At 47.0% G+C, this 27666-nt stretch overlaps 4 protein-coding genes across 4 annotated transcripts; 3 read left to right on the top strand and 1 right to left on the bottom strand.

The window, feature by feature from the left end:
* The first annotated feature begins 311 nt into the window (after positions 1–311).
* On the top strand, positions 312–1055 carry LOC104582170 (RING-H2 finger protein ATL67). Its single transcript, XM_010231529.1, has one exon. The coding sequence runs from the start codon at positions 312–314 to the stop codon at positions 1053–1055; it is 744 nt and encodes a 247-aa protein (XP_010229831.1).
* A 5211-nt stretch (positions 1056–6266) lies between these two features.
* Positions 6267–7743, top strand: LOC100825366 (E3 ubiquitin-protein ligase ATL15). Its single transcript, XM_003560647.3, has one exon. It carries the CDS (start codon positions 6475–6477, stop codon positions 7420–7422), a length of 948 nt encoding a protein of 315 aa, XP_003560695.1. The 5' UTR covers positions 6267–6474; the 3' UTR covers positions 7423–7743.
* Positions 7744–12617: 4874 nt separating this feature from the next.
* LOC100825673 (E3 ubiquitin-protein ligase ATL9) lies at positions 12618–13705 on the top strand. Its single transcript, XM_003560648.3, has one exon. It carries the CDS (start codon positions 12863–12865, stop codon positions 13511–13513), a length of 651 nt encoding a protein of 216 aa, XP_003560696.1. The 5' UTR covers positions 12618–12862; the 3' UTR covers positions 13514–13705.
* Positions 13706–14320: 615 nt separating this feature from the next.
* LOC100825986 (RING-H2 finger protein ATL32) lies at positions 14321–15284 on the bottom strand. Its single transcript, XM_003560649.4, has one exon. It carries the CDS (start codon positions 15048–15050, stop codon positions 14535–14537), a length of 516 nt encoding a protein of 171 aa, XP_003560697.1. The 5' UTR covers positions 15051–15284; the 3' UTR covers positions 14321–14534.
* Between the last annotated feature and the right edge of the window lie 12382 nt (positions 15285–27666).

A 27666-nucleotide genomic window follows, 5' to 3' on the forward strand; every position in this document is an offset into this window, starting at 1 on the left:
CCAGACGAATCAGAGTTGAAAGGGGTCCGAAATATATAATCAGAATACTAATTCGTATCATTTAAAATAAAGGTTGGAGATGCGTATCCACTAACAAACTCTTTAGTCTAAATCAAAATACCACGTTCCTATGAACGCCTACCTGCCTGGCTTGTCCTAACACAAAAAACACATGCATCACACTGGTACAGCGACCTCAACAAACAAATAAAATGCAACGGACTTTGCAAAATCGCTCCTCCTGGAGGCAGTACAGGAGTGAGGCAAGCACCTTTCAGAAAACAAAAAAAACAGAAAGAGTGAGGCAAGCAATGCCCGGCAGCTCGGCGTCCACGACGCTGCAGTACACGGGCATCGGCGTCTTCGTGGCCATCGTCCTCCTCGGCCTCATCTACTTCAGCTGTTCCATCAGAGCCGGCGTCCTGGCGCGCAGGAATGACGCCGCCACCGGGCAAGGCGTAGGGACCGCGAGCCCAGAGCAGCAGCGAGTCCTCGGCCTCGCTCCCGAGGACGTCGCCCTGCTGCCAACGTTCACGTACCACGCTATTTCACCCGCCGACCGCTGGCACGGCGGCGGTGACAAGGCCAAGGCCAAACCGGCCGACAGCTGCGCGGTGTGCCTCGACGAGCTCCGAGAGGGCGCGCTGGTGCGCATGCTGCCGTCGTGCAAGCACTACTTCCACGCGAGCTGCGTCGACGTGTGGCTTCTGTCGCACGCGTCGTGCCCCGTCTGCCGAGCGAGCCCGGCCCTGGCACCGGCACCGGAGGGAGTCCATCTGGGCGTGGCGCCCCTGTCGCCGCCGCTCACGCAGCTGCGCCGGTGCGGGGCGGCGTCCAAGGGTGGCGACACGTCACGGGTGGATAATTTTGGGGCATCGAGGTCGTCATCTCCGGTAATCAGGTCCCCGGCGCACTCGGAGCTTTTGATCTACACGACAGATGTGAATTCGGTAATGTCGCCGTCCGCGACTTGGCCGAGAACGCCCGACAGTGAAATTTCACGGTACAATTCACTTTCCCCGGTGACGACAGGTTCGCACCCGGCAGACGTTTAGATGCCGAAAACCATACTGTACTTTTTCCCTAAAGAACGTGCTGTAAATATATAAAACCAAAAGTCGAAAACTATACTCTACTAGCAAAAGACCCGTGCGTTGCTACGGAATAACAGAAAATTGTATCAAAATGTCAAATTAAATGTTGATGTGTTTCATGAGCACATATGTATATAACGATTATGATATGTTTATTTTCGTAAGCTATACTCTGATCTGTTTTTCTTTTGCACATGTCTTGTTTCCACCGATGGATCCATATGGTGGCCAGGGTGGTCCATGGACAACCTTGAAAATACAGCCCGTATACATATACACTAGTGTATTTTAAACCCACCAAAAAAGAAAAATCAGCCCAAGCAAATAACCCATATTCCTGGCCAGTTCTCGTTTTCTTTCTGTTGTGTAGTGTATGCATCACCACATTAGATCGGGCCTTGTAGCAGCCTGGCGGTCGATCACGAGCAGTTGGCATCGTATCGTATTTTTGCCGAGCAGACGAGCATGAACAGCTAACATCGCATCGTATTTCTCGTCATCATCGTCGCTGACTGCCAGCGGACGGCAAACATACGCTTCGTCAATACTATCTCAAAATTATCGCAAAATTGTTCCAATGCCGTTTTTTTCTCTTCCCAAATTCAATACTACTAGTATATTTGAGATAAAAAATTGCTGGTTATAATTTATATTGGGACAAAAGTTTATACATTGGACCACCCTGTCTCAAAAACCTAGATCCGCCACTGCTTATTTCTATACCCGTGTAAAAAGAAAGTGGCACATCATCAAATCTTTTATTCTCTACCTTTAAGTTATCACTGTTCTCACATAGTCACATACACTGAAAGATCGATATGGTCGGCTAAAGAGGGGGTGAATAGGCGACTAACAAATTTTAATTTTTCTTTTTTTTTCTTGAACGATACAAAGCACTTAAACCTAAGGCTCACTGCATTCTCTAAAATGAATGCAATCCAAGTATGAAGTGCAGAATCAACAATAGATAGCAAGAATGTAAAGGGGAAAATGATTCCACACGTGAAGACGAAGATTTCACCGGAGTTCCACCTATTCAGGTCGGTGTACGTCTCCGTTTGGAGGAGTGTTCTACCACAAAAGTAGAGGCACCACAAAAGCTCACTCTATTCTCCAACTCACCACACCACAAAGGTGGTATGAGCTCTCACAACACCACAAAGGTGAGGTATGTTCCACTAGTGGCTTACTTGGAAGCGAAGTCCAATCCCTTACAAACTTGACCGGGCTAGGTCCACAACTCAATTGGAGGCTCCCAATCCAATTCCCGAGCTACTCACACCAAGGGAGAGATCAAGACAACCGCTTCCGTCTAGGGCTCCCAAATGCCCAACAGAAACGAAATCCACAAGAGAAACAAGGTGAATCAACTTTGTGACTTGATGAAACCCTAAATCTATTTCAGGAGACTTCCCCAGGGTTTTTTCTTTTGCACTTCAGGAGGATATCTCAGTGCAAAGCTTCATGGCGGATGTGCTGCACGCCCCTTCTCTGCAAGCTCCTCTGTCTGCTCTTGCTTTTGATGAGTTTACCGAACTGCGGCAGTATTTGGAGCACATTGTCCTATAGCCGAATGGTAGCGATGTTTGGACTTATAGTTGGCAAAAACCCTTCTCGGCAGGTCGCTTCTACACCCACTACTTTGACACTCTGCCCAAGCACCTAGTCTTTTTGAACCTGTGGAAATCGAAATGTGTCATGAAGCACAAGATCTTTGCTTGGCTCTTCCTAGTGGATAGATTGAACACTATGAACATGCTAAAGCTTCGTCATCTTAACATCAACTCTGGATGGAATTGCTTGCTTTGTACCTCACCGCCGAAACAAGACCTTGATCATCTGTTCTTTGATTGCTCTTTCAGTCAGGCCTGTTGGGGAGATCTTGGCATTCATTGGAACTTGAACTTGATGCCGGCAGATCGTCTCATGCATGCTAAATCTTCCTGGCAAGGAGGGTTGTTCTGGGAGCTCTTTGTGCTGGCCGCCTGGGCTCTCTAGAAAGTCCGAAACGCCAAACTCTTTGATAACATCCCTCCTGAGAAGTCCACCTGGAGAGCCTTGCTTAAGACTGAGCTGCAGCTGTTAGCCTTTCGCTCTTCAAAAGAGCAGTTTCAATCTAACCTTCATCAACTTGTACAACAGCTAGCTTTGTAACTTGAGGAGTGACCCTCAGGAGGCTGACACTTTTCTTTCTTTCTGCATGTATTTTGTACAGTTCTAATCTTTAATATATGTGCACGGGAGGAGCCTCTCCTGCCGTTTTGCCGGTAAAAAAAAACCCCTAAATCTAGCTCTTCTCCTCCAATCCTCAAAGAATTAACGAGGAAGCTCTATGGAGGGAGATCTAATAGATTGAAGCTTATGGAGTTGGGTGAGAGGGGGCTGTTCTTGGCTTCGTGCTCGGGGAAGATACCCGTTGGGGACGAAGGGTTATTTTTATGGACTTCCCAAAATCTAACCGTTATGCACTGCGAGTTCCGGCCCAGTTTCGGCTCAACCTCCGGAAATCCATATTAGATTCCAGTAGCGTCGCAGAGCTGGTCCGGAGGTAGGGTCGAAGTTCCGGTCGCCCGGAACTCTAGCGGAACTTTCGGACCTGGGCATACACACGCACAACAGCTAGATAAAGTAATTTGTTCTCTCTTACTTTTTGGTAGGCTTTAAGAGGATGCAGGATGTATGTTTGTGTATGTGAAAAGCGATTCACTCATTACCATCCCATGTGAACTCCCTCTTAATAGTACGGAGTTCCTACGACTCAATAAACGAAAAAACCGCTAAACTCCACTACGCTTTTTTTCCAATCTTGAGGGCATCTAATCGTTTTACGCCATTTGATATCAAATTTGAAAAACTTAACGCATGATTAGTCCACAAAACACGTTGTCATCACCACCAAAACAGCTTAGGAGAGAAATGCCCTTTCATACACCTCACTTGAAAAGTCATGTCTGAGCGATTTTAACTTTTTTGCTGAATTCATGAAGTGATTCTTAATATAATCATGAATAATGAAGAACATGTAGCAATGATAACGTTTATCACTTCCATCCGTCCAAGCCGCTCGACCTCCCGTGTGGTGGTGATTTAAACAACTGGCATCAGTATATCGATCAAGACATCAAACAGCAGCAGCCATCGCATAAAGCAAACATCAGTATAAAATTTTGCTTAATGGATTCTTGCCCTGCTCTCTTTTACTCCTACTCTGTACTTTATTTCTCAAATCACTTCTCCCAATTTCTCTCGCTCTCCCTCTGACTATTCTCTCCATCCACCCTCAGTGCAAACTCCTCTCCGCATCCCGATTCATCCTGCCACCGAACATCGCGCCGCCATGCATGGCCGCCCGCTTGTGCGGTGCACCGCCTCCGCCCGTAGATTCCCGCCCGTCCGCTCCCGCGCGCCGCCCGGTACGCCTGCCCGCCTGTGCCCTCTCGCAGTCTTGTCCGCCTGTTCGCCGCGCCCGCACGCCGCCCACACATCGCGTCCGGGCACTGGTCGCCGCGCGCTGCCCGTCGGAAGGGCCACCGATAGCTCGCGCCGACGCGGCCCCTACTGCCTTGCGCGAGGCCACCGCCATCCCGGCCTCAGGCTCGTCCCATCGCCATCCAAGTCCCGCGAGAGCCACCGGCGCGCACGAGCCGATGGAGGCGGCGGTCGGGGCGTGCGTCGGAGCCGCAGGTGCGTAGCCGCCTTCCGCACACGGACACCGCCGACGCGTACGAGCTGGTGGAGGTGACCAAGAGCGGCGGCGGGTGCTGGCGAGATCCGAAGGGCGGTAACAAGATCTGGATCGGGCAGGCGTTGGGGGTGAGATTCGTAGGAGAGGAGGATGAGTGCTTTGTTGTTTTTTTTGGCGGTACGTGTTTTTTCTGTGCTCGAGAACCGCGGGAGCCAGGATTAATAGGCGCGTGGGGACAGCGGTGGCAGATTCGTCATTTCTTTAAAGTGACGTACCGCGTCGCCCATACCATCGTCACCAACTCCAATTTAATATATTGGTATAAATTTCTCTTGGAACAAGAATTCAGCTAACATGCTAGGCTCGTACGGTCAAAACTACCTTTTTTTTTTGAGCGAATGGAGTACCTTTTCTTTTAGTCTCCAAAACCGCCAATTCTCAACCTTTAATTAGGGCCAACCTAACAGGCCCATTCCTCTTGATTTCTTTGGACGGCCCATGACACATTGGGTCTCGTTTGCCCAATTCCCATCCCTGATTCGCCACCTGAAACTGCCTTCATCCATGAAATGAACGTGTCGGCTCATTGCTCTTTTCCCTCCTCTGTTTTGGCATGCAACGACTTCAACGATTAAACCTGCTGCAGGTCTGCAGGCTCAGCTGGCTCCTGATGCTCTTGTGGAAAACCTTGAAGGCCTGAAGGGCCCAAGGCTAGTCTCGGCGCTCAATACAAGCTTTAGCAAAACTGCAGTGCAAGATCTGGTCATCCCTAGTTATCATGTTGTGGTGGCACGAATCGAAGGAACGAAATCACATAACTTTCAGCTCCAAGCTAGGCGATCTCGATGGCCGCAGATGGTTCATGATCTTCGTGCTTGGCGCAAGAGTCCTAGGAGAGCAGTGGACACTGGACAGCTGCTAGTTAGTCCTTTCATTGTGTGTGATGAAACAACACCTTAAAAAGGCACCGCTGTAAGTTCTTATCTCCTGTATCCTGGACTTTGTTCCTCGATGAATAGAAACCAGCGTGGCTATGTTTCATCGGAAAAAAATGGTCACTGTTCTCGTATCTGAAAGACAATGCCAATTGCTTCGATTCCATATTGCTGGAAATTAAAACCCTTTTGCTTTCAGCTCATTTTGCACCCAACTAATAGTTCGCTGCCAACTTGACCTCAAACCTGTTCTCAAAAAATTTAAAATACTTGACCTCAAACCTATCCGCACATCATCCAACAGCATCAGACACCAAACAATTCACAGCAATCGGTGTCGTACACCAATCATACCCGAACCGCTGCACCACAGATCAGCGTTGAATATTGTCATGTCAAGCATACTAATTAGTTGAATTAAAAAGTGATTAATGAAAGAAAACTGGTAGTACCTGCTCAACCCTACACCATGTCCACACCACGTTCCAGAGCAGAAACAATAAAAGGGGTGTTGCAGCAACAGCAGATTCCAAAAACATTTAGCAGCCCCAATCAGAGTCCAGCTAGCGGCCCAACTGAAAATTTAGCATGATGAGTGCGGCGCACATTCGCTTTCATTCATCCTTGCTTCCTTTTAGTCCCGTCCCACGTCAACCACAGCTCCATCGACTGTTCCACAACATCCATTTGTGTCCTAGTCCTAGAAACCTTCTCTTCAGCAAGTCGTGTCGTCCGACCCAAAGAGGTCCTAACCACATCCATGTCGTCGAGCACCGGGTCAACGCCGGACACTAGTTCGATCGACGCGCCGGCCACGGCCACGGCCGGAACAACAACAAGCTCCAACCTCACGCTGCTGTACATCATCATCACCGTCCTTGTCGGCGTGCTGCTGTACATGGCCGTCCGCTACGGCCTGTCGGTCCTGCGCGAGTGGCGCGAGCGGAACGGGAACGGCACCGGCGCCGGCCACGGCGCGCTTCTCGGCTCCGACGACCTCGGGCTTAGCATGGACGACATCACCGCTCTCCCCACCTTCACCTACAGATCGCGAGCGGCGCCCATGACGCCGCAATCGCTTAGCAGATGCGCTGGCAGCAGCAGGAGCAAGGGGAGGGAGGCGGTGGAGTGCGTGGTGTGCCTGCAGGAGCTCGTGGACGGCGACGTGGTGCGCGTGCTGCCGGCGTGCAAGCACTTCTTCCACGGCGGCTGCATCGACGTCTGGCTGCGCACGCGCTCTTCGTGCCCGGTGTGCCGGGCGTACCCGGAGCCAGAGGCCGGCGCGCGGCTGGGCGAGCTCTCGCCGCCGCTGCCGCAGCTGCGACGCTGCGGCGTGTCTCCCGAGCGGCATCCTACGTCGTCGGCTTCAAGGATCCTGGCGGACATCTTGGCACGATCGCCGTTGAGGATCGGGAGCTCTTCTTCGGCTGCGAGCGGGACGAAGGAGGAGGTGATCCTGTCCAGGTCGGCATCACCAATGCCAACGGCGAGTACAAGTGATTACATCCTGTCAAGATCTCCATCGCAGGCGCCACTCGCTCATTCGGCATCGTCCGAGACGCTGGAAATTCTGGTGGTCCGGTCGAAACCGCCGTCACCGATACGGTTCGGACGGCAGTCCACGACGAGGTGCGTTGGCGTACTGGAGCGCACGGATGTGATTAGGTCGGCGTCGTTGTCCCCGGCAACGTCTATAGCGCAACGGTGACTTGCAGTCGAAATTGCTGTCACCACACTAGGTACGTGCAACGGGACAGAGGCGACGAAATGTTACATGGCCTGCACTGTTGATTGAGTGGTTGTGCAGTAAATAGAAGAATTTTTTGAACATTGCTACGAGGTGCTATTTGGACCTTTGGCATCCAATTATTCGAGATTCGTTTGGTGGAATTGCAAAGGGTGTAAGCATTTAGTGTCAGGTATATTGTTTTCAAAATGCATGACCAGAGTGCCTAGCTTTAAAGCTGTATTCTTTCTTCTCACCATGACGAAAGTGAGAGATACGCGATGCCTTCTTTTCTTTGTTGCATTTGCTTTGTGCCATTTACTTTTCGTCCACGTTAGAAGCTGTTCTAGTTGGCAGATCAACCCATCCTCTTGTACTTTCCTATTCCTAGTATAATAGTATTAACAATTATTAACAGCACAGCTTTGTTTTATTAAAGTTCACTCGATTCGTGTAAAAGTCATCCGACACGTCTTTGCCACCAAGCGTGGACACTCTTTAAGGGCGCAGGGTATAGTTTGTCCACACTTCTTCGCAACCACACGTATAGCAACAAGCCAACAACACAGCTCCCTATTCTCAAAGTTTTACTCACAACAACTCCCGAAAAAAAAAGTTCTACTCACAAGATGCTACAAGCCTTGCTGGCAAAGTGGCAAATTAGCCGCCGGCCAATAGATTATCCAGATACTATGCATGGCGCTCGTGTTGCAGTAGATAATGAAAAGAGAAAAGTCCGTTTCCAACCGTGTACTTGAAGACGACGTCCAAGATGAATTCTAACTTCTTAATTCCTGAAATCTGGACCTGACCTTTTCAATCCCGATCAATTCTGACCATGAAGCTGTTTGGCACGCTAGGAAAATTATGATCCCGGTCAGGATTTGTACTTTAAACCTTCATCTTTTAGGGAAAGTCTGAATTGAACCCTAACCTCCGTTTGGCAGACTAACGGCGCTTGCAGGAGTAGCGTCGCATGTGGGGCCCAAAGCGGCGGCGGCGGAGCTTTGACAAGCCTGCGATTTATTTCGATTTTTTTTTGTGATTTATTTTTTTATTTTTTCCTAATCCCATCAGTGTCAAGTGTGTGGCGTGACCGCCACTGATGAGGCGCCCCATCAATAACGGGTGGCCTGTCTGCCAATGATTTGCACCTCATCACGGGCATGAAGGTTGCGGCGGGTGAGACGTCCACTACTGATGTCATTTTACGCCCGTTACTAATGATCCATTATGTAGTAGTTACATAGACACAAATAGACTTTCTCGAATGAAAAACATGAAGGAAAAAAGACATCCCACGAGAAAGCAATTTATCCCATCGCGCCAACAACGTTTTTCATTGTGGTTCAAAACCTAATCTAACTTTTCTCTTGATCCCTACTTTATTCCGCCTCGCACCGTCGTCCATGGTACCTTGCACACTTCAATCTTTCCAGCTGTTCAGTACGTGGCGCAGTTCAGGCTCCTCGTCAGCGGCATGGAGGGATCTGTACGATTGTACTAGAATTCTGCTTTTACAATGCGGGTCGGGTTCTGGACGCTGTAGCCGGCGGTCGTGCGCCCGTGCGAATGATCTACCTGGTGGCGGCTTCTGGGAGTTGCCGCAGAGCAACCATGGCTTTTGGATAACTAAGAGCATCTCGAACAAATGATGTAAAATAGGGCTTGTGCCTAAAAAACCATATTTTAGGGCACGAGCAGCAAAAAATGCTTCTCCAACAGATGATCTAAACATATCATGTCTCAATAATTTTAGGTCATGCCCCAAAAAATCATGCCAAGTGATGTAAATATAGGGCTGCATAGGGCTGCCCTATCCCTACCTTCCCTTTTTCCTCCTCGCGCGCCAAGGCCAACTGCCTGAAAATTCCTTCCCGCCTCCTTCCTTGATCCCGACCGCCGCCTTCCTTTCTCCTCCCCGACCAACGCCGGCGACCAGAAGAGGGGCCCTCTCCGCCCCTCCGCGCAGCCTGTGCCCCACTCCACCAATTCGTTGGATGGCGACGACCTCCCGCAGCCGCCTCCTCCGACGCGCACGGGCGCGTCCGCTTCTGCCGCGGCGTCCTCGCCGCCTCCCCCGTGCGCCGAGCTGCTTCTGCTGCCCGCACCGCTACAGGTGCGGCTGGGAGGTTGGCCGGCAGCGGTGCCCCGCTTCTTGGCGCTCTCCTCAGAGGCATGCTCGTTGGGTTCTGAGATAATTTGGGATTTGGGGAAGAAGACAGGGGAAGAAGAGAAAGGAAATGAAGAGTTGTGTCTCTGACTGGTGGACTCCATGTGTCATTGTGAATTATTGCCAGATTTAGTGCCCTTTACATCATATTGATTTTTGCTACTGATCTATTTTATATCATTTCGAATGGCTTTTCTATTTTAGGGCACGAAAAACTGCAAAAGTGATGCCCTGTCCTAAATTTCTAGTTTCCTATTATACATCATCTGTTAGAGATGCACTAACTAAGTACCATCACTAGAACACGCTCGAATGATTGCTGGTCATCGGATCTTGCAAATTTGCAGTTCGGGTTGCCAATTCGGCATTCACGAAATAAAAAGCTTATGGATCTGCATTCTTCACATCGGGGGTATGCTCTCTTTTTCGAAATTTTTACCATAAACTCTGAATTTATTGTCTATTGGTTTGATGAAGAAAATATAAAGTCCTGTAAAAATTATGCTTCTGCTACTGAGAAGTCGCATGTTTTTTAGTTACAGATCAACCCCCGTGATAGCATAGAGGAGCTGGAGGAGTGAGGATGACGCTCAGTTAATCCGACAGGACTGATACGTCAACTATGATTTAAGGCTTTTTGATAATAAAAAATAACCGACTGAGAAATAGCCACAACTTCAAAATAATAATATCATATGCAACCTTAATCAGTTTTGTTACTTCTACGTTCAGGTATTCTCCCTAGTTTGATGTATGGTTATTTCGCTCACATTCTTTTGATGTGTAAGGTTATATGTAAATCTAAAAGATTCAGTGATGATAGCAGTAAGTCATATTCGGATTGTGTCACTTGTTTTGTGCATCACTATTTTCTATATATTTTGCTATAAAGAAGATGCCCAATTAGTCCATACTAGCCGTTGCACACGCAAGGACGAGACGGTATCCTTCGTCAGCTAGAAGTTTGTAATGGGCAATCCCCTAAAAGAGTACAATGGGTTCTTAAGGTCTCAATGGGACCCCCACTTTAATTACTCCCTCCAATGCTAAATTGTTGTCGAAATATTACATATATCTAGACATTTTTTAAGAATAGATACATTCATATTTGGGCAATTTGAGTCAAGAATTTAGCATTAGAGGGAGTAACTACAAGGCGAGGCACCCTTCCGTGCTACTCCCTCCGATCCTAAATTGTTGTCGTTGTTTTACTTCTTTTAATGTAATAATGGTAATGTTTGAACATGGTCATTTATATATATTATCATGTTTGTGGTCGTAGTACCAAAAGTCAACATATTTTTGGACATTCCGCGGATATCCCGTTGGGCCGAAATATGTCTCGGCGTGACCGTTTTTGTGTTTGGTACACTTTTTTCCTTTCAGGCCACCCCATTTTCCATTTCACTGAAACAAAAACAAAACAGTCTCGAGCTTACAACAGGAAGAAAAGTAGGAGGGAAGCGGATTCCAGCATCAACAGAAACCTGCTGTGATACAGCTGGCTCGGCCATACCACTATGGGGCGAAAACATGTTGACATTGAAAGAAAACTACGCCCTATTTAGTTCAATTTGCTACCGTAGCACAGGCAGAGTTAAGCCAGAGTTAGTACCGCGTAAAGATCCACACCATGAGGGGGGCCGAATCGAACAAAAGTCAAGTAGTCGAGCCAAAAGCAGCCGAGTCGCCAATGAGCAGCCTAGATCCCCCACCCGCCTAACGCCTCTGGATCTTCACATCAACATTGTCGTCGCCTGAGCAAGACCAGCTGCCCCATCCATCAGCTTCAGTTGCAACACCTGAGTTCTCTGTATCGTCGCCCAGTACTGAAGAAAGGAACACAATAAGAAAACCACCGTAGTGGTATGATGCAGAGATTTCTTCTCAGAACACACAGAGTTCCTGGTTCTCCAGATTGCCCATCAAACCGAACGCAGGGCTGGCCTCCACCATCAAGGCTTCACGGTCAGGATGAAGCCTACCCAACCAAATGAAGTATTGCGATTCAAAACGAGGAATAGCATCAATTCCCAACAGCATGCCAATGCATCCCCATGCCACTTTAGCAGCATTCCAAGAATAAATAAGCTAAAACTCATCTTTATGGCAGAAATAGCATTAAGGATTTCGAGACCAGACACGTTTGGTCATGTTATATTTGGTGAGAACAGCTCACAGAAACATTTGCCAGAGGAAGATTTTGATCTTAAGAGGAAGTTTACCTTTCCATTCAAAGATACTCTGACCGAAAGAAATCTTTTTTTACCTACGATTGCAAATATGTGAGGCTCTGAGAAATGCATGCGCCATCATCGGTGGTGGGCTCGTGGCACCTTCAGGGGTAGGAGCACGCTTCTGGGCGACCAGGGATGGGTGCCGGGTGAGATATGTACATATGTGTTTTGGTAAATCTTGAACGAGTCAAGTTGCAGATGCTAAGGCTTTGAGAGATGCATGGGATACCGTGGGTGCATCGAAAAGATAAGCATGGTGCTCTGAAAAATTGCACTTTGGTTGACGCACCCTGAAGGCGCCGCGCGAGTGACACATTTACGAAGAAAGCAACAGCGAACGGGGTTCCAGCGAAAATAATGGTTACAGACAGCCAGCCAGAAGGTTTCAGTTTTCCGTTTAGGAAAAAATTACACATTCGACGAGGCTGAATTGGACAATTCGGAGCGCAATGCCAGGACACGTCGAGCGTGTGATTCCCGGGCGGTGCACTTAGCTGCTGCAGCACGGCAGAAAAACCCTGACCTCCGCCCCCCCCCCCCCCACCCCACACCCACCCACACCACACACACACACAGCGAACTCCGACAAACAACCATATGTCGTGCTCTCATCTGACCTGTTCAGTTGCACACTCACGCTGGCGCTGCTGAACGGGGCTCAATGCCAGCCGATCGCCAAAACATGCCAGAAACAGATATTCTATCTTCTCCAGGATTCTCTCCTCAGGAGCCAAAGCTCGAAACCGTAAGCGCGCTCAAACCACCGTCCTGGCGCACGATCGATCAACTGCAGCAGCGGCAAGCGACAAATCCGTCGCCGTCGCTTTCAATTTTCCGTCCGGAGCACAGTGAAGCAGCGCGCCTGGCCTATTTGTACCTCTTCCTCCCCGGGCCGTGAATCTTGACTCGACTCATCGCAATTCGTAACAACAAACACCACTCTGTAGTCTGTACTCTGTACTGAAACAGAGGGCAAGCTAGTAGCTAGGTAGCGCCGAACACGATCATATAGATGCTGAACCTGTACCCGAGGCTGGCGCTTGCAGCGAGCGGCACGTTCTCGGTGGAGGAGGACGAGCCCCAGATCTGCTACGGCATCATGGTGGCATTCGTCTCCCTGCTGCTATTCTGCGTCCTCGTCGCCGTCGTCAGCGTGGCCAGGGCTTGCGCCATCACTAGCCTCATCGTCCTCTTGTTCGGGCTCGTCGGCTGGTTCGGCCCCAGGGGCGGCGCTGCCGCCGTCGCCGCCGCACGCAGAAACGGGACGCGGCAGCAGCAGCCTAGCGTCGCCTCTGCCGCGCCCGCGCCAACGGCGGCGGTGCGGCTGGCGCACCGGTGCACGTGCGGGATGACGGACGCGGCCATCGGCACCCTGCCGACGTTCGCGTACGAGGCCACGGGCGACGAGGGAGCGCGCCAGAGCTGCCTGCTCTGCGCGGTGTGCCTCGAGGACGTGCAGGCCGGCCAGACGATCCGGGAGCTGCCGCCGTGCAGGCACCTGTTCCACGTGGACTGCATCGACCTGTGGCTGCACACGCACCGGACATGCCCGCTCTGCCGCTGCGAGCTCCCGCTCCCGCCGCCACGGAAGGCCACCTCGAAAGCAGCCGCCGCTGGCACAGAGACAGAGTCTTCAACCAACGCGACGTTACCACCGGTGTGAAAGTGATATTACTTCGCGTTGCTACTGATTCCTGATAGCATTCCTTTCTCCGTGACGTAAATTAAGAAACGAGAGATGATGCATAGCTGGCCGGATTTTGTTCATGCCATATGTTACTGCACTACGTGAAATTCATTTGGGGGAACATATCATCAATAAGACAATGAAGAGATTTCGTTTGGCGGTGGTCAATCTGGTGTTTGGAATTTAGCAGGCGCAACGGGGATAAGCTTGAAGAAGCGGAGTGGCACTGATCGCTGTCAGACTTCCGAGATAACCTGACAATCTATCCGATAGAGACATGTACCAAAATCGTACGGAGGCCCGTGTCTCGCACGCTTGAAATTGCCTAACAGGGAATGCGTATTGGGGAATCACGGAAAGGCTGGCGCAGCGTACCCACGTCAAGGGCGTGATAGGGGTGGTGTCGCTCCACACTTGCACTCGCAACAACCTGCTACCGTAGTTGTCCGCGTCTCGCTGAGCAGATTCAGCTTTTATTTCCCTCGAAAAAAAAGATCGGCTTTTAGCCCGGGTGGCTTCATATTACGATCGATAGGTTAGTTCAAAAACATGCTGATGAACCTGACGAGGAACAATGTCCATGTGTAATAACACAATAACATGCATAAAGTCATTGATTCAACAGAAAAGTATTTTTTTCCTCTCTTAAAATTTTCTTCGTAATCTTTTTAATTGTATAACTGTTGGTTGATATCGATGTCTTTCTCCTAGTTCCTATTTTCTGAACGATGAGAAGACAGCGGCCCAGCTTTCCTCCCATGAGACGCTTATTTGTTCATCCTCATTTTGGTAAAAGATAAGTTCACGTGTTTGTCTACACCTGTCTCTGAGTTGTACTTTCGGTCATATTTTACAAATTTCAAAGTCAATATTCAGAATGTATATGGACACATAAAAAACAAAATCAGATTTTTGGATCCAACTACCAAAAGACCACGAGAAGCCATTTTTGGAGACGCCGGTAGCGTCCTCAGTTTTGGCGATTCTGAGCAGCCAACTATACCGGCGGCAGCGGCGGCACCATCATCTTACCGCTCTTCCGCGGCTCGAGGTGGCGCCGGCAGACCGGACACGTTGTATGCGAGTGGAGCCACATGCCGATGCACCCGACATGGAACGTGTGCGCGCATACAGGCAGCCGCCGCACCGTCTCCCCGCTGCGCAGAGTCTCCAAGCACACCGCGCACTGGACCTGGCCGCCGTCGCCGACAGCGGCTGAAGAAGCAGCGGCGGCATCGTACGCAAACGCCGGAATAATCGCCGCTATGCCAGCCTCCGACAGGCCGCCCCGGTCCACGGCAGATGACCCGGCTGGTTCTGGCAGTGCGCAGAAGCGGGCGGTGCAGGAGAAGAGGACCATGAGCGCGCAGTAGAGCGCCAGCGCGATCCACACGTACTTGACGAACGCGGAGAGGATGACGAGGAGCAGGAGCACAGGGTACAACGCGAGGAGGAACACGCTGCTCTGCCCGGCGTCCGAGACACCGCTCACTTGCCACGCGTAGTCCGGCATAATATGGTTGGTTCAAGCTGTTTCGTATACTAATTTCGTGTGCAATGCTTGTTCGTGTTTTGTGAGTAGTGAGCGATGTTGTCTGCCATCGGGTCGGCTACGGATTTGTAAGGTTGGAAACTGGGAATTAAGCTTCTGGAAGAAATGGATACTGCTTAATTCCGTTGACAACGCAGGCAGCTGCAACTAAGGTAGGGCGGATTTGGGTTAGGTTCATCGAGCAAGCAAGGTCGCCCTTGGTATTTAGAATTTTTATATGGTCTCTGTAATGATCCAGTGCCAATTACGGCCGATGTTTCTTACACCAAGAAGACGTACTTCGTGGATAAAACGACGAAACACGGCGTGTTTTGTTTGATCTCATCCTAGAACTGGCTTTGCATCCCGTTACATATTGTATTAGATACTGTATTATTAGCCTTACGGCTTATGCTTATCAGCGCCGAGCCACCGCAGATGCCCGACGGGTCAAACTAGTCAAGATACGGTATTGATTTCTTAGTAGCTCCATGCGATCCATTGCGACCAAGTCGCCAAAGGCTCGTGAAGGATAAGGCAAAGGATGAAAATATTACTCGTTTAACATACAGAATAATCAATCTTTTGATATCATACATTGTGTGAGGTCAGCTGAAATAGACAACCGTATTTTCTATGTGGAGAAATTTTCTTTCACGTTTTAATGCTGATACGCTTTAAATTTAAACAAATTGACCAACCTGAACTATAATTCGATAGTTTTCATCCCTTTTTATTTCATATTTTTTTTGTGTTTATGCATAATTAAAGAGTAGTGTGAACTGCCGAAATTTTTAAGTTTTATTTTCTAGTTTTTTTAAGGGTTTTTTATTTCTGTGCCCCTCATTCCTTAGCTGTATTCAGAAATACCCGGCCCTCATAACAATACTCGCTACTACACTTGTTCGTTTCGCGATTCCTCTCAAATGCTCTCACGGAGCACATGCTAATGGTCAAGCCCCTTTGACCGTTTGGTTCTGACGGGTGGGCCGCGGGGAGTGCTGTCAGGTGGGCCCGGAGCCGCGTTTCTGGCATGTGGGGCTGCGAGGAGACAGTGCAAGCGGGCAGGTCTTAACGGGTCTAGTTACCTTACATGCGGGCCACGTCCTGACAGGTGGGGGCGGTCGACTTAACTTACATGTGGGGCGACGAAAAAAAGTGACAGGTGGGTCCGTCGCCTATCTCTCTCATCCCTTTCCCAAATACGCCGCCGCCCCTGCCAAATACGCATCCGTGCTCGCCCTGGCAACAGCGCCGCCAGATACGCCTCCGTGGGCTCGCCGGCGAGATTTGCGAAGGGAAGCCTATATCTCTCATCCCTTCCCAAATAAGCCGCCGCCCCCGCCAAATACGCCTCCGTGCTCGCCCTGGCAACAGCGCCGCCAGGTACGCCTCCGTGGCCTCGCCGGCGAGAGTTCCGAAGGGAAGCAGCGTCTACGTAGCCTAATCGAAGAAAGCAAATTCTAATAATTAACGACATTAATATAAAACTTTACAATCACAATTATGGAAGCGATCACATCACAGGCAGTTCAATAAAGTGGTTCATCATCATAGAACATGCAGTGTAAATTCTAACAATTAACGGCATTCATATAAAACTTTACAATTAACGGCATTCATATAAAACGACGCAGCCGATCACTCCTGGCCTCCGGCTTCCTCCACCGCTGCCACGCCAGGCTCGGCAGGCCCCTCCACAGGCACCCCCTCCGGCACGACATACGGGAGGCCGTGCATCTGGCCGGCGTGGGGGAACGTGTTCACCGTGTTGGTGTACACGTTGTATAGCGTGAATGCGATAAACTCGCATCCACACCAGTACACGCGGCCAAGGAGGTACTCGGCGTCGTGGATGTTGGTGAGGTGCACTAGGATGGCCGTGTCGATGTCATCCTCTTGGAGCTGCTCCACGCGGTACATTGGAGGGCCTACGGCCTCCCGGTGTAAGAAACCGGTGTGGAGGAAGTCCCTGACCAGCGCCATCGGGCTCCTGTTGCGCGACATCGCCCACACCTGGAGCGTACGTTCCACAACCACGCCCGGTGGGAACAACCGCTCCTCCGTGAGGGGCGGCGGGTTGAAGGTGCGGCCTTGGAACGCCATTGCCCGTCGGTTAACCGCACAGAAGAAGTGGAGAGAGGTGAAGATGTGTAGAAGAAGGAGAAGAATAGAAAGAAATAGTTCCATGGCGCCGGGTTAAATAGCGATGGTAAGGGGAAGGGGAGTGGTTTCCGGTGATGTGTGCTGGGTGGTGGGCTTTGAAAGCGGTTTGCATGAATGCTCGGGGACTCTTCGCTGGAGCGGTTTGACTTGCGGAGGCGTGCGCGGCGGCCTTGCATGGGAAATTGGCGTGCATGGGCAGTTCCAGGGACTTGCATGGGAAACTGATGTGTTCCTGCGCGCCCTCTGGCCTTCCATATTCCTTAATTAATAGGGAGCTTGACTTGCAGAGGCATGCGGAAGTCTCTCGAAAAAGCTCAGTGCCTATATATTCACGTGCCATCATTCCGGCCTTTCCATCTAGCCTTCTTCCCTGATACCAAAGATCCATCGACATGGCGCGGTGGTTTGGGGACTCCTTCCAGAGCTCCTCCACTGAAGCAGAGAATAGGGAGTACCGACGGACGGCATTCTTGACTTCACCGGATGAAGATGAAGTCCGTAGTAGGCGGCGCTGCACTGGCCGCCGTGGTCGTGGATGCCACCGGTCTCCACCACGGCGTCGAACTCCGACGCCACCTCCGCCTCCGCCAACGTTTGGCGTCAAGCGAGGCGGCCGTAAAAGTAAGGCCGTGTCTCCATCGCCGGCCGAGCCTGCTCCTCCGCCGGTGGTACGTCAACCGGCCCCGCAACCTGCACCACCTGCACCGCCTCCTCCACCGACGGCGCCTCCAGCAGCTCCTACAGCCCCTCCGTTGCGCCATGCGTCGCCGCCACCGTCGCCGATGCCCACGCCACCTCCACCAGTACAAGTCTCCGTGGAAGTGCTCCGACCGTTGATCGGTACACTGAAGACATGTACGAAAGCCTTGGAGAAGATCACCGGGAGCGTGGAATAAAATTCCATATGTATTTTTCCTTTTTTATATATTTCTATATGTAATGCTGGAGAGATATATGTATTTTCAAGATCCATTCGAATTTTCTTTAGTTACATTAAATCTTGTACAGAACTGACCCGCAAGAATCGTTGATAATGCAAAAACACTGAAAATAATAATGCAAGAAACACTGAAAATAATAATGCATGAAACACTGAAAATAATAATGCCAAAACACTGAAAATAATAATGTAACAAACACTAAAAATAATAATGCAACAAACACTGAAAAAAGTGAGTTTGATTACAAGTCACTGTGGGTCCCGTTTTGGATAAAGGAAGAAAAAAAAAACGAGAAAAAAAATGAACAGTAGCTTGTCAGATAGGCCTAGAACCGGAAGGAGATCCTCTGACGTAGCCTCCCCTTACATAGAGTCACTGACATGTGGGGTTGTCACGCATGAGGCCCACCTGCCAGTGACCAAACTGCAGGGGAATGTACGTCAGGGTATCCATGTCCCCTAGAACCGGCCATAACTATTAGCGTCAGTGGTGGGCTTACATCACTGGCGGGCTTTTCTTGACCCGCCACTGATAGAGTTTCATCCAAGTTTCAAGTGTTGGGTCCAAAACGTTTGTAAATAAAGGTTTAGAACATATAAGAATTTTTGTTTGGTAACCTTATATGTTACATGTTCTTTTCAAATAATTTCAGAATTTCTGGAGCAATTTTACTATATTTCGTAGATATTTTGGATTTTCAGCACATTTCGGCATTAAATGAAAAATCACTTTTTTCAATACATTTACCACAAGAAATTAATGTAAGAAAGGTCCATTGGACCCATTATAACCTAGTAAAATGCAAACACATAGGTTTCAATGAAAATTAAATGTTTTATACCTTGATTACTCTGATTTACACTTAACTCAATAGTATAATAGTGTTAATAATATGAAATATTTGTCCGAAAATTATGATTTTCTGGAAGTGTCGATTTTTAGTGATACATTCATCATGTAAAAAAAATCTGAGCATTATCTAAATTTCACAATGTACTTCATGTACATTGCACAACATCTCCCTAAGGTGTGATGTTGGAGAAATGAACTCATGTTGACATTTGGATTTAAAACTTTGCACAAATCTTTTAAAATTTGGCACGCTAAGCACATTTGGTAGGTATTGCATGTATGCAAAAGTATTTTCAATTTGGACGTGTTTTCAAATTTTTTGAATTTCATATTCAGTTAAATTTGTTGTGTTTGGGCCAAAATGATACGACATACATGATTTGAAGTTGTGGAACAGCTATTGGAAATATGCAAACATTGTTAGTACTTGACTCCTCGAAGAAAAGTTCAAAAAAACTCTTTACTTTTGCAAATTTGAATTCATTTGAGTGGATTTAAATCCTGGTCAACGCGAAGTCAACTTTCTCAAATGGGTTTGAAATTTCACCTGTGTTCTTAACTTTTGACATACATTCTATTGGTGCAATCAGAAATAATTTGGAGAAGATCGAATCTTTGGGGTTCTTCCAACTGCAGCCATTCTGGTGTGCCGAAATCCCTCTTTTCATGCACAAATAGGTCCGAAATTGGACTGAACCGGATGGAATCCAATTTTGCTCAACTTGTATGGTCCAGACACAATTTTTCTTCATTGATTTTCTCATCATTCTGTTGAGTTCCATGGGTTTATCTATTTTTCATAAATAAACTCAGAAATTTAAAGAATGTACGAAGCTATAGTATCTCAAGTCCAGAAAATCTTATATTTGGTGGAAACACTTGTGATGCACTCACAAAGCTGCCTATATCTTCTGGAATTAGTATTGCACACGTTTGACATAAAAAATGTGAAAAACAAGAAAATTTTACTGAATTTGATATTCAAAAATTAGCAAACCATTTCAGAAATGAAAATTAAATGTTCTATACCTTGATTATTGTGATTTACACTTAACTCAAAAGTATTAAAATGTTAATAATATGAAATAGTTGTCCCAAAATTATGATTTTCCGCAAGTGTCAATTTTTAATGATACTTCATCACATAAAAAATATCAAAGCATTATCTAAATTTCACAATGTACATTGCACCACATAGGGAGATGTTGGAGAAATGAACTCATTTTGACATTTGGATTTAAAACTTTGTCCAAATCTTGTAAAATTTGGCACACTAAGCACATTTGGTATGTATTGCATGTATGCGAAAGCATTTTCAATTTGGACGTGTCTTCATATTTTTTGAATTTCAAATTCAATTAAATTTGTTGCGTTTGGGCCAAAATGATACGACATACATGATTTGATGTTGTGGAACAGCTATTGGAATTATGCAAACATTGTTAGTACTTGACTCCTCGAAGAAAAGTTCAAAACAACTCTTTACTTTCGCAGATTTGAATGGATTTGAGTGGATTTAAATCCTGGTCAATGCGAAGTCAACTTTCTCAAATGGGTTTGAAATTTCACCTGTGTTCTTAACTTTTGATGTATTTTCTATTGGTGGAATCAGAAAATAATTTGGAGAAGGTCGAATCTTGGGGGTTTTTCCAACTGAAGCCATTTTGGTTTGCTGGGACAGCCAAATGTGGCTATTTTTTCTCTGGTCAACTGAAGTCCACCTTCAGAAAACAAGTTGAAATTTGGTCATCTTGCATAAATTTCCATTTAGATTTCATTTGTGCAGTCTGAAATCAATTTGAAGCAAGTTCAATTTCTAAGCTTCCTCCAAAATTGTTCATTTCGGTGGGCTGGGACAGCCAAATGTCGCTATAAATTCCCTTATCAAGAAAAGTCAACCTTCTCAAAACATATTGAAATTTGGTAATCTTGCATAACTTTCCATTTGCTTTTCATTTGTGCAGTCAGAAATCAATTTGGAGGAAGTTAAATTGCGAAAGAAATTCATAGGAAATGATAAGTGCCGATAACAGTACATGCCCATGTTCAGATAAAGAGCAACAATCTGCTCTTGATCAGTACAAATAGGTAGTTTTCGGACAACAAACTAATACATAGACAACATACATCAAAATCAACATGGATTAAACAGAACACAACATCAACATGGTTTAACCCCTCCTTTTGGAGGACATGAGCCATCCAGCGCCAGCAAAACAGGGGAACTCATGGAGGCAAGTGAGATCTTCTCGCGGTATTTCAGAACCACCATAGTCCAGATAAGCTTCATCATCTGAAGAAGAATTAGAGTAGTCCCTGTTGTTGTGGTCTGAACCATCAGTAAGAAGATGAAACCTATCGACCACTTCATGGACGTGGATGATGACCCCAAACGACACAGCACGTCTGGTTTCTGATTCTGCCCCCGCCGCAATTGAATCATCAATGAGCTCATCAGCATATTGAGGAGCTGGTTGTGTGGCCGAAGTAGGCACTCTCATCAGCAACCGCTTCGGGATGGCACAAGGATCACGCATCCATGCCCTGAGCTTCACGGAGCGTGGATCAGTCCTAGGCAGAATTACCACGAACTCGTCTCCTTGCTGATTAATCAAATTCTTCACAAATTCCAGCTCTTGCGCGTCCTCCATCAGTCCATCCAAGCTAAGAACACAGCTAAAAGGCAGTTTTGATTCCTCTCCACGGAAGATGGAGGTCCAGCGGCGAAACGAGATGTCGCCGGCAGGGCACCTGATGCACATCGATTGCATCATCGGTGTTGTGCAATCATCACTCGAATCAAAGTGAATCAGAAAGTTGCCGGACGCAGGACATACCGTGATGCGCACTCCCCTTGTAAAGTTGTAGCGCTGCTTCACAGCTGCCATGACCTCTTCAGCCAAAGTGGCCGGCGGATTGAGCGCTGATCCTGTATGGAAGGTAACAACAATGGCTTTACCTCGCAGCCTCGTCGCGTTCTCTTCCATTCCGGAGGTGCGAGAAATCACTATCTCGGCCACATCGGGCCAGATATCAGGCTCCCCGCGGCAAAATATCTCCTCCGCGAATCGGCGGCAGCTACCGACATTGTGGTACGGAGGTGGGTTAGTGCTCGCCATCGCCGCCTCCCGTTTGTTTCTACACACCTACTAGCCGCAGCGCCGCCGCCGTCCTCCGCCGATTTAGGGTTCTGGTCAGGATTCGAGTGAGAGTAAAGGAGAGCAAGTAGGCTCCGCATGTAAGGAAAGATGACACTGGCCCCGCCTATCATCTGAAGCCTCGTCCCACCTGTCATCCTTTGGCTTGGCCCACCTGTCATCCTCTGGCTCGGCCCCAGCGGTCCGCCTTTCCTCAGCCCACCTGTCATTAACGATGACCGCCCCACCTGTCAGGACGCACGTGCGTTGGCGCGCATGTAATCTCAGTCGACCCGTTAAGCACTGCCCGCTTGCACATTCTCCTCGTAGCCCCACACGCCAGAAACGCGACTCCGGCCCCACCTGTCAGCACTCCCCGCGGCCCACCTGTCAGAAGCAAACGGTCAAAGGGGCTTGGCCGTTAGCAGGTGCTCCGTGAGGGCATTTGGAAGGAAGTAGAAAGCGAACAAGTGTGGCAGCGAGCACTGTTACGAGGTTTGGGTATTTCTGAGTACAGCTAAGGGACGAGGGACACAGAAATAAAAAAACCCTTTTTTTAACTTTAATTGGATTTTCAGAATTTATAAAAAGAAAAATTGTTTTTGCTTTTATTTCCATTTTTTTTAGAAAGGAGGTTGAACCCCTGGCCTCTGCATCATCAAAATGATACACGCAACCACATTTTATAAATTTATTAGCAAGTCAGATAAAAAGAATACATCGATCAAATAATCTAAACCACCAAACTACGCCTACAAGCCTGACTAAGGGAGAGACCATATAAGCAGGCCCTGCAGTTGGTGCCGGGCCACAAATTTTGGGGGGCTTCCTACCCTTCAACATATACATAGGCCTGGTTATACATATACACTGCTAAATTAATAATGGACTGGCCCAAAACTACGTAACTTTCCATGATACCATCGATCGATCCCGTAACTGTCGTAGGTCTGGCTGGACTCTCTCTCCCAAATTCTCGATTGTTTCCAAAATTCCAATTCGCAAGATCGCTGCTGCTTCGCCTCCCTGTCTCCCTACCCGAGACAGGCCTTGCGACCAGTGCCCCGACCGATCGCCGCCAGGACGCCGCCCCTGCGCTCTCTTCTTGACCTCTGCCTGACGGCCCGACGGCCCGAGCCAGTTCTAATTCTGCGGTTCTGCTGCTGACTGCAGACTGTTACATCACCTGCATCGCCTCTCTTGATCGCCGGCAGGGGTGAGCAACGGAGCATCTAAGAATCTTATCAATCCAGCTTCTGTATAAATTGGTGGATGAGATTGATACTCATAGGCTCATGGCATCATCAACCACTTTGCATATTGATGAATGTTAGAAGAAATATTTAAGGTAATATGTATAAACTTTTTGATATAAATGTAACTTTTGATTCATTGCTAGCTTTTGCTGGTGAAATTTTATATATACATACATTAGTCATTATTATTATATTTAATTAAGCCTTCCGACAGGCTCCTAAGTCCTAATTTTGCACTGGTCCCCTGAAATCTCAAGACCGGCCCTGCATATCGGGGCCCTATGCCCTAACCGCATATCACCGCCTAGCATCCAAAACCGGAGGCCACACTGGGAGCAACAGGTCCAACAAATTCTCAGTGTGTGTCGTCCTCTCACGCTTCATAATCTGCTGCCACCGTCTTTCACTAAACTATCTTCAGGACAGGAATCGAAGTATTACAACTTGCAACGCCTGGCATCGATGACGAAGCCATAGCCACCGACCAGCCGGCAGCAGCCCACCGACCCCCTCACCCGCTGATATCGACATGGCCACCATGGATACGACCTTTGGTACCCTCAATTCTATAATATTTGACAATATTTATAATCAGGTGAATTCAAGTAATAATTGTTTTCATTGTCATATTTATGAAGAGGCGGAGCTACTACCATCTGTCTCGTTTTATTACGTAGGCATCTTGTCGAGTTTTTCAAGTCGAAGGTCAAGATGAGATACGATGGAGGCCAGTGGGAGGTCCAACAAGAATCAAGCATCAATACAGCTGAGAGGGACGTATTTCAAGTGTATTTTCCAACAACTGAAACGGCACATGATTTGGAGCTTGCAAGAGAAAGATATCACGAATTCAAGTCAAATCCGATTCGGGTCCGAGCTGTCCGGATACCCGAATTTGTTTTAATCACCCAGGCCGCATCCGAAGTCCAATCAAGCAAACTAGTACTGGTTGGAAAGATAATTTCGAGACCTTTCCAAAGGATCCAGCCCCACAAGCAGATTCGATGCGTGCTGACCGTGGCGGACAAAACAAGATGACGGATCTATTTTTCTGTTTCCTAAAGTGTTGTAGTTTGTTAGGGAAGTTAAAGATAGAGTTGGATTTCGGCCTCCTTACTCAAGGTGGACGAAAATCTCTCTCCCTCCTTTATATACCCCACGAGCGCCCCTATGGAGCCTTGGGTTTTGTTTAGTTAAATGTTAGCCATTGCTAATACTTCGTGTAATCGCGTGTGTCGGTTAGACCACCTGTTTTACCGCTGTCGGAACCCCAACTTATCGTCTCGTTGAGACATTGGTTTGATATAGTATATTTGCAATTTCAGATTGCATCTGCTATTTATCTTGTTCTTGCTTGTTCTTCGATTGCGAGGAACAAAGACTTTCGTGGTCAAGTTGATCGTGCCCCCGTGTGATCAATAAGCTTCTGGAGTTGGTGTATCGATTGCTAAGGCGCTGCCTCCAGACTGTAGTTAGATCGTCAACGTCACCTCCTACCCAAATTGAGAGTTATCAATCTCATCGAAAGATCGGCCCACCCCCGAGCAATATCACGTGGTATCAGAGCTTAAGGTTGCTCGGTGACATTTTTCCTGTTATCCGTAGTTTAGATCATTTTTACCAATCGTCCAGAAAAGGCCAAATAAATTTTAGATTAGTTACCTTTGTCCTAGAACCAATGTGAGCCTTGCAATTTTCATATTAGTACTTACATTGTTGAATATTTGCTGCATTAATCGTGTCGAGTTGCTGGATTAGATTAGATCGTTTTTCAGACTTTTTCTACTAGATCGAAGTTGCTTTTGGTTTTCTTGTTCTTCGTGTGACGCAGGTTCCCTTCATCAATCTTCCGCCGCCAATCTCCCTGCCACACCACCACCACACCTACAATCTTTCGCTGCCACCATCATATCCGCCTTCATCAGTTTTGTTTCGCATCGCAGTTGCGGTCCGCGCCGATTTCGAGTCTGAGTCCAATCGGGAGAAATTTTGAAAAGTGTTTTGGAATAAGGAAAGAGATCGATTTTTGTTTGGGGATAAAGTTGTTCGGAAACTTGTGAAGAAAGAAAGGAAAGGAAAGGAAGGAAATTAAAAAAAGGAAAGAAAAAAGAGAGGAAAGGAAGAAAAAAACGAAAAAAGAGAGAGAGAAGAATCAATTTCGTATCTGACCTCAAGGAGAATTATAGTTCCGAGTGGGTTTGGGCCGTGTTCAGTAAAACGGGCGTATCTTTTGCATACCAACTCGGGTTTGGACGTTCTTGGACTTTTTGGAAAGCTCACGACGAGACGCATAAGGAAATATTTAGGGCATAGCCCTGCACTTTGACTCTCAAATTCGGCTTCTAAGATGGACGTGCGGAGCTTCCAAGTTTCTGCATCCGCTTTCCGGCGTCGCTGCAGCCCGATGTTTTTTCTGTTTTCTCCATCGTTCGACATCCATTTTGAGTGATCGCTGGAAAGCTTGTGTTGATACGCTTCTAACCCATATTTTTCTGAATTTTCCTTCCCGCAGCCTTTGTTGTTCTTCGATAGACCGACTTACAGTTTTTCGGTCATTCTTTTGCGTGAGTTTCTGGGGTTAAAAAAAGAAAAAAAAGAAAAAAAGAAGAAGAAAAGAATAAGAAGCCAAACAGAAGGCCACAAAAATAATAAAAAAATTCCAAGGATTTACTTGGTGTACCATCTTCTAATGTATCTATTCCATCCTTTTTCCGTATCTAGGCGTAGTTAATTTCTGTAATCCGTTCTTATTGACTCCAGCAGCTAGGACTAGCATTATTGAGCATATTTTCAACTTTGTATTGCTGATTTGATTATTTGCTATTTCTTGCTACTCACATAAGCCTCCAAAATTCACATATTTTACACCTGGGTTGGTTTGTTACCGAAGTAGCGATACATTCAATCTTCAGAGGGCTTGGACACGCCGCTGGCCATCACCTTCCTATTGCATGGTAAGAAATTATAAGAACTTGATTTTTAGAGAGCTGAGCGACTTGCAGCCACACCTAGTAGTTGATAGGAACATATTATTGTGATTTGTTTCTTGTTTTCTACTAACCATGGTAGGACTTACACGAAGCATGTGAACTAGGCTTATGCTATCTCGTGACCTCGTTGAGTGCTTGTCACCACTGCCATCCTCCACGTCTCTTGTTGACAATGCCACGACAACGGTATGAAACAATCATTCTAATATAATTAAATTGTGTGTATATAGATTGGGAGATAGTTTTAACTGAACAATTCACATGCTTCCATGTACATGATAGTCGCAAGGTCGTCCAAATAGGTAGTAGTAAATTTACTTTTGCTGCTTTATCTTGGTGGAGTGAGATAGTTAGAGAAAAACAAAATCCTCACACTTGGGTTGATATGAAGAAAATCATGAGAGAGAAATTTGTCCCTTTTAGTTATGCTTGTAACTTGCGTGCAAAATTACGATGTTTGAAACAAGATGATAAAACTGTTGATGATTACCATCATGAGTTCCAAATTATAACCTTGCGCTCTGGTTTAGATGAAACCGAACAAAGAAAAATGGATAGGTTTTACTGTGGGCTTAACTTTGATATTTCTTACATAATTGAATATGGAAAATACGACTCTCTTTTGTGTTTGGTTAATCTTGCTCGTGAAGTTGAGAGGAAATTACAGCGAAGGTCTACTACAAATGAGTCGAGCCCACAATGTAATGATACAGAGGATTGTGTTGCTGAACTAAATATGACATGTGATGACATAAACGAGATACCCGTTGAAATTTTTGCACCATGAGAAATTATTGACGTACATGCTGATTCGAGTGTACCTACTGCTGAAATTAATTGTTATAATGATTTGAGTGCACATATTAATTTTGATATTGATGAGAACGAATCATGTGTGGAAATAACTAATGTTTTGGGAGAAACAAGTGAGATAGATAAATTTTATTTAGGTTGTGTCGAGTTGATTAGACATGCAGTGATTGATAAGGATGCACCTATTAATTCTTTGTGTTATATTACACTTGATACGCCTATGTATTTTTCACATGCAATGGATAAAGTTTCTGAGTTAACAATTTCAAAATCTTTTGCTAATGCTCATGGATATGCTATTCATTTAATTGGAGAACATGATGTGAACAATATCTTTTTTGTAGATGAAATTTGCATTACTTGTGACAATTTTCCTGTCTTGAGAGAAAATAAATTTTTGCATATGCTTAATTAATTTGATATGACCTCCAATATTGGTGTTG

Source organism: Brachypodium distachyon, chromosome 1, assembly GCF_000005505.3.
Source record: "Brachypodium distachyon strain Bd21 chromosome 1, Brachypodium_distachyon_v3.0, whole genome shotgun sequence".
Lineage (NCBI taxonomy): Eukaryota > Viridiplantae > Streptophyta > Magnoliopsida > Poales > Poaceae > Brachypodium > Brachypodium distachyon.

Excerpts from the sequence above, each read along its gene's own strand:
- LOC100825366 (XM_003560647.3), top strand. The coding sequence starts at position 6,475 with ATGTCGTCGAGCACCGGGTCAACGCCGGACACTAGTTCGATCGACGCG.
- LOC100825673 (XM_003560648.3), top strand. The coding sequence starts at position 12,863 with ATGCTGAACCTGTACCCGAGGCTGGCGCTTGCAGCGAGCGGCACGTTC.
- LOC104582170 (XM_010231529.1), top strand. The coding sequence starts at position 312 with ATGCCCGGCAGCTCGGCGTCCACGACGCTGCAGTACACGGGCATCGGC.
- LOC100825986 (XM_003560649.4), bottom strand. The coding sequence starts at position 15,050 with ATGCCGGACTACGCGTGGCAAGTGAGCGGTGTCTCGGACGCCGGGCAG.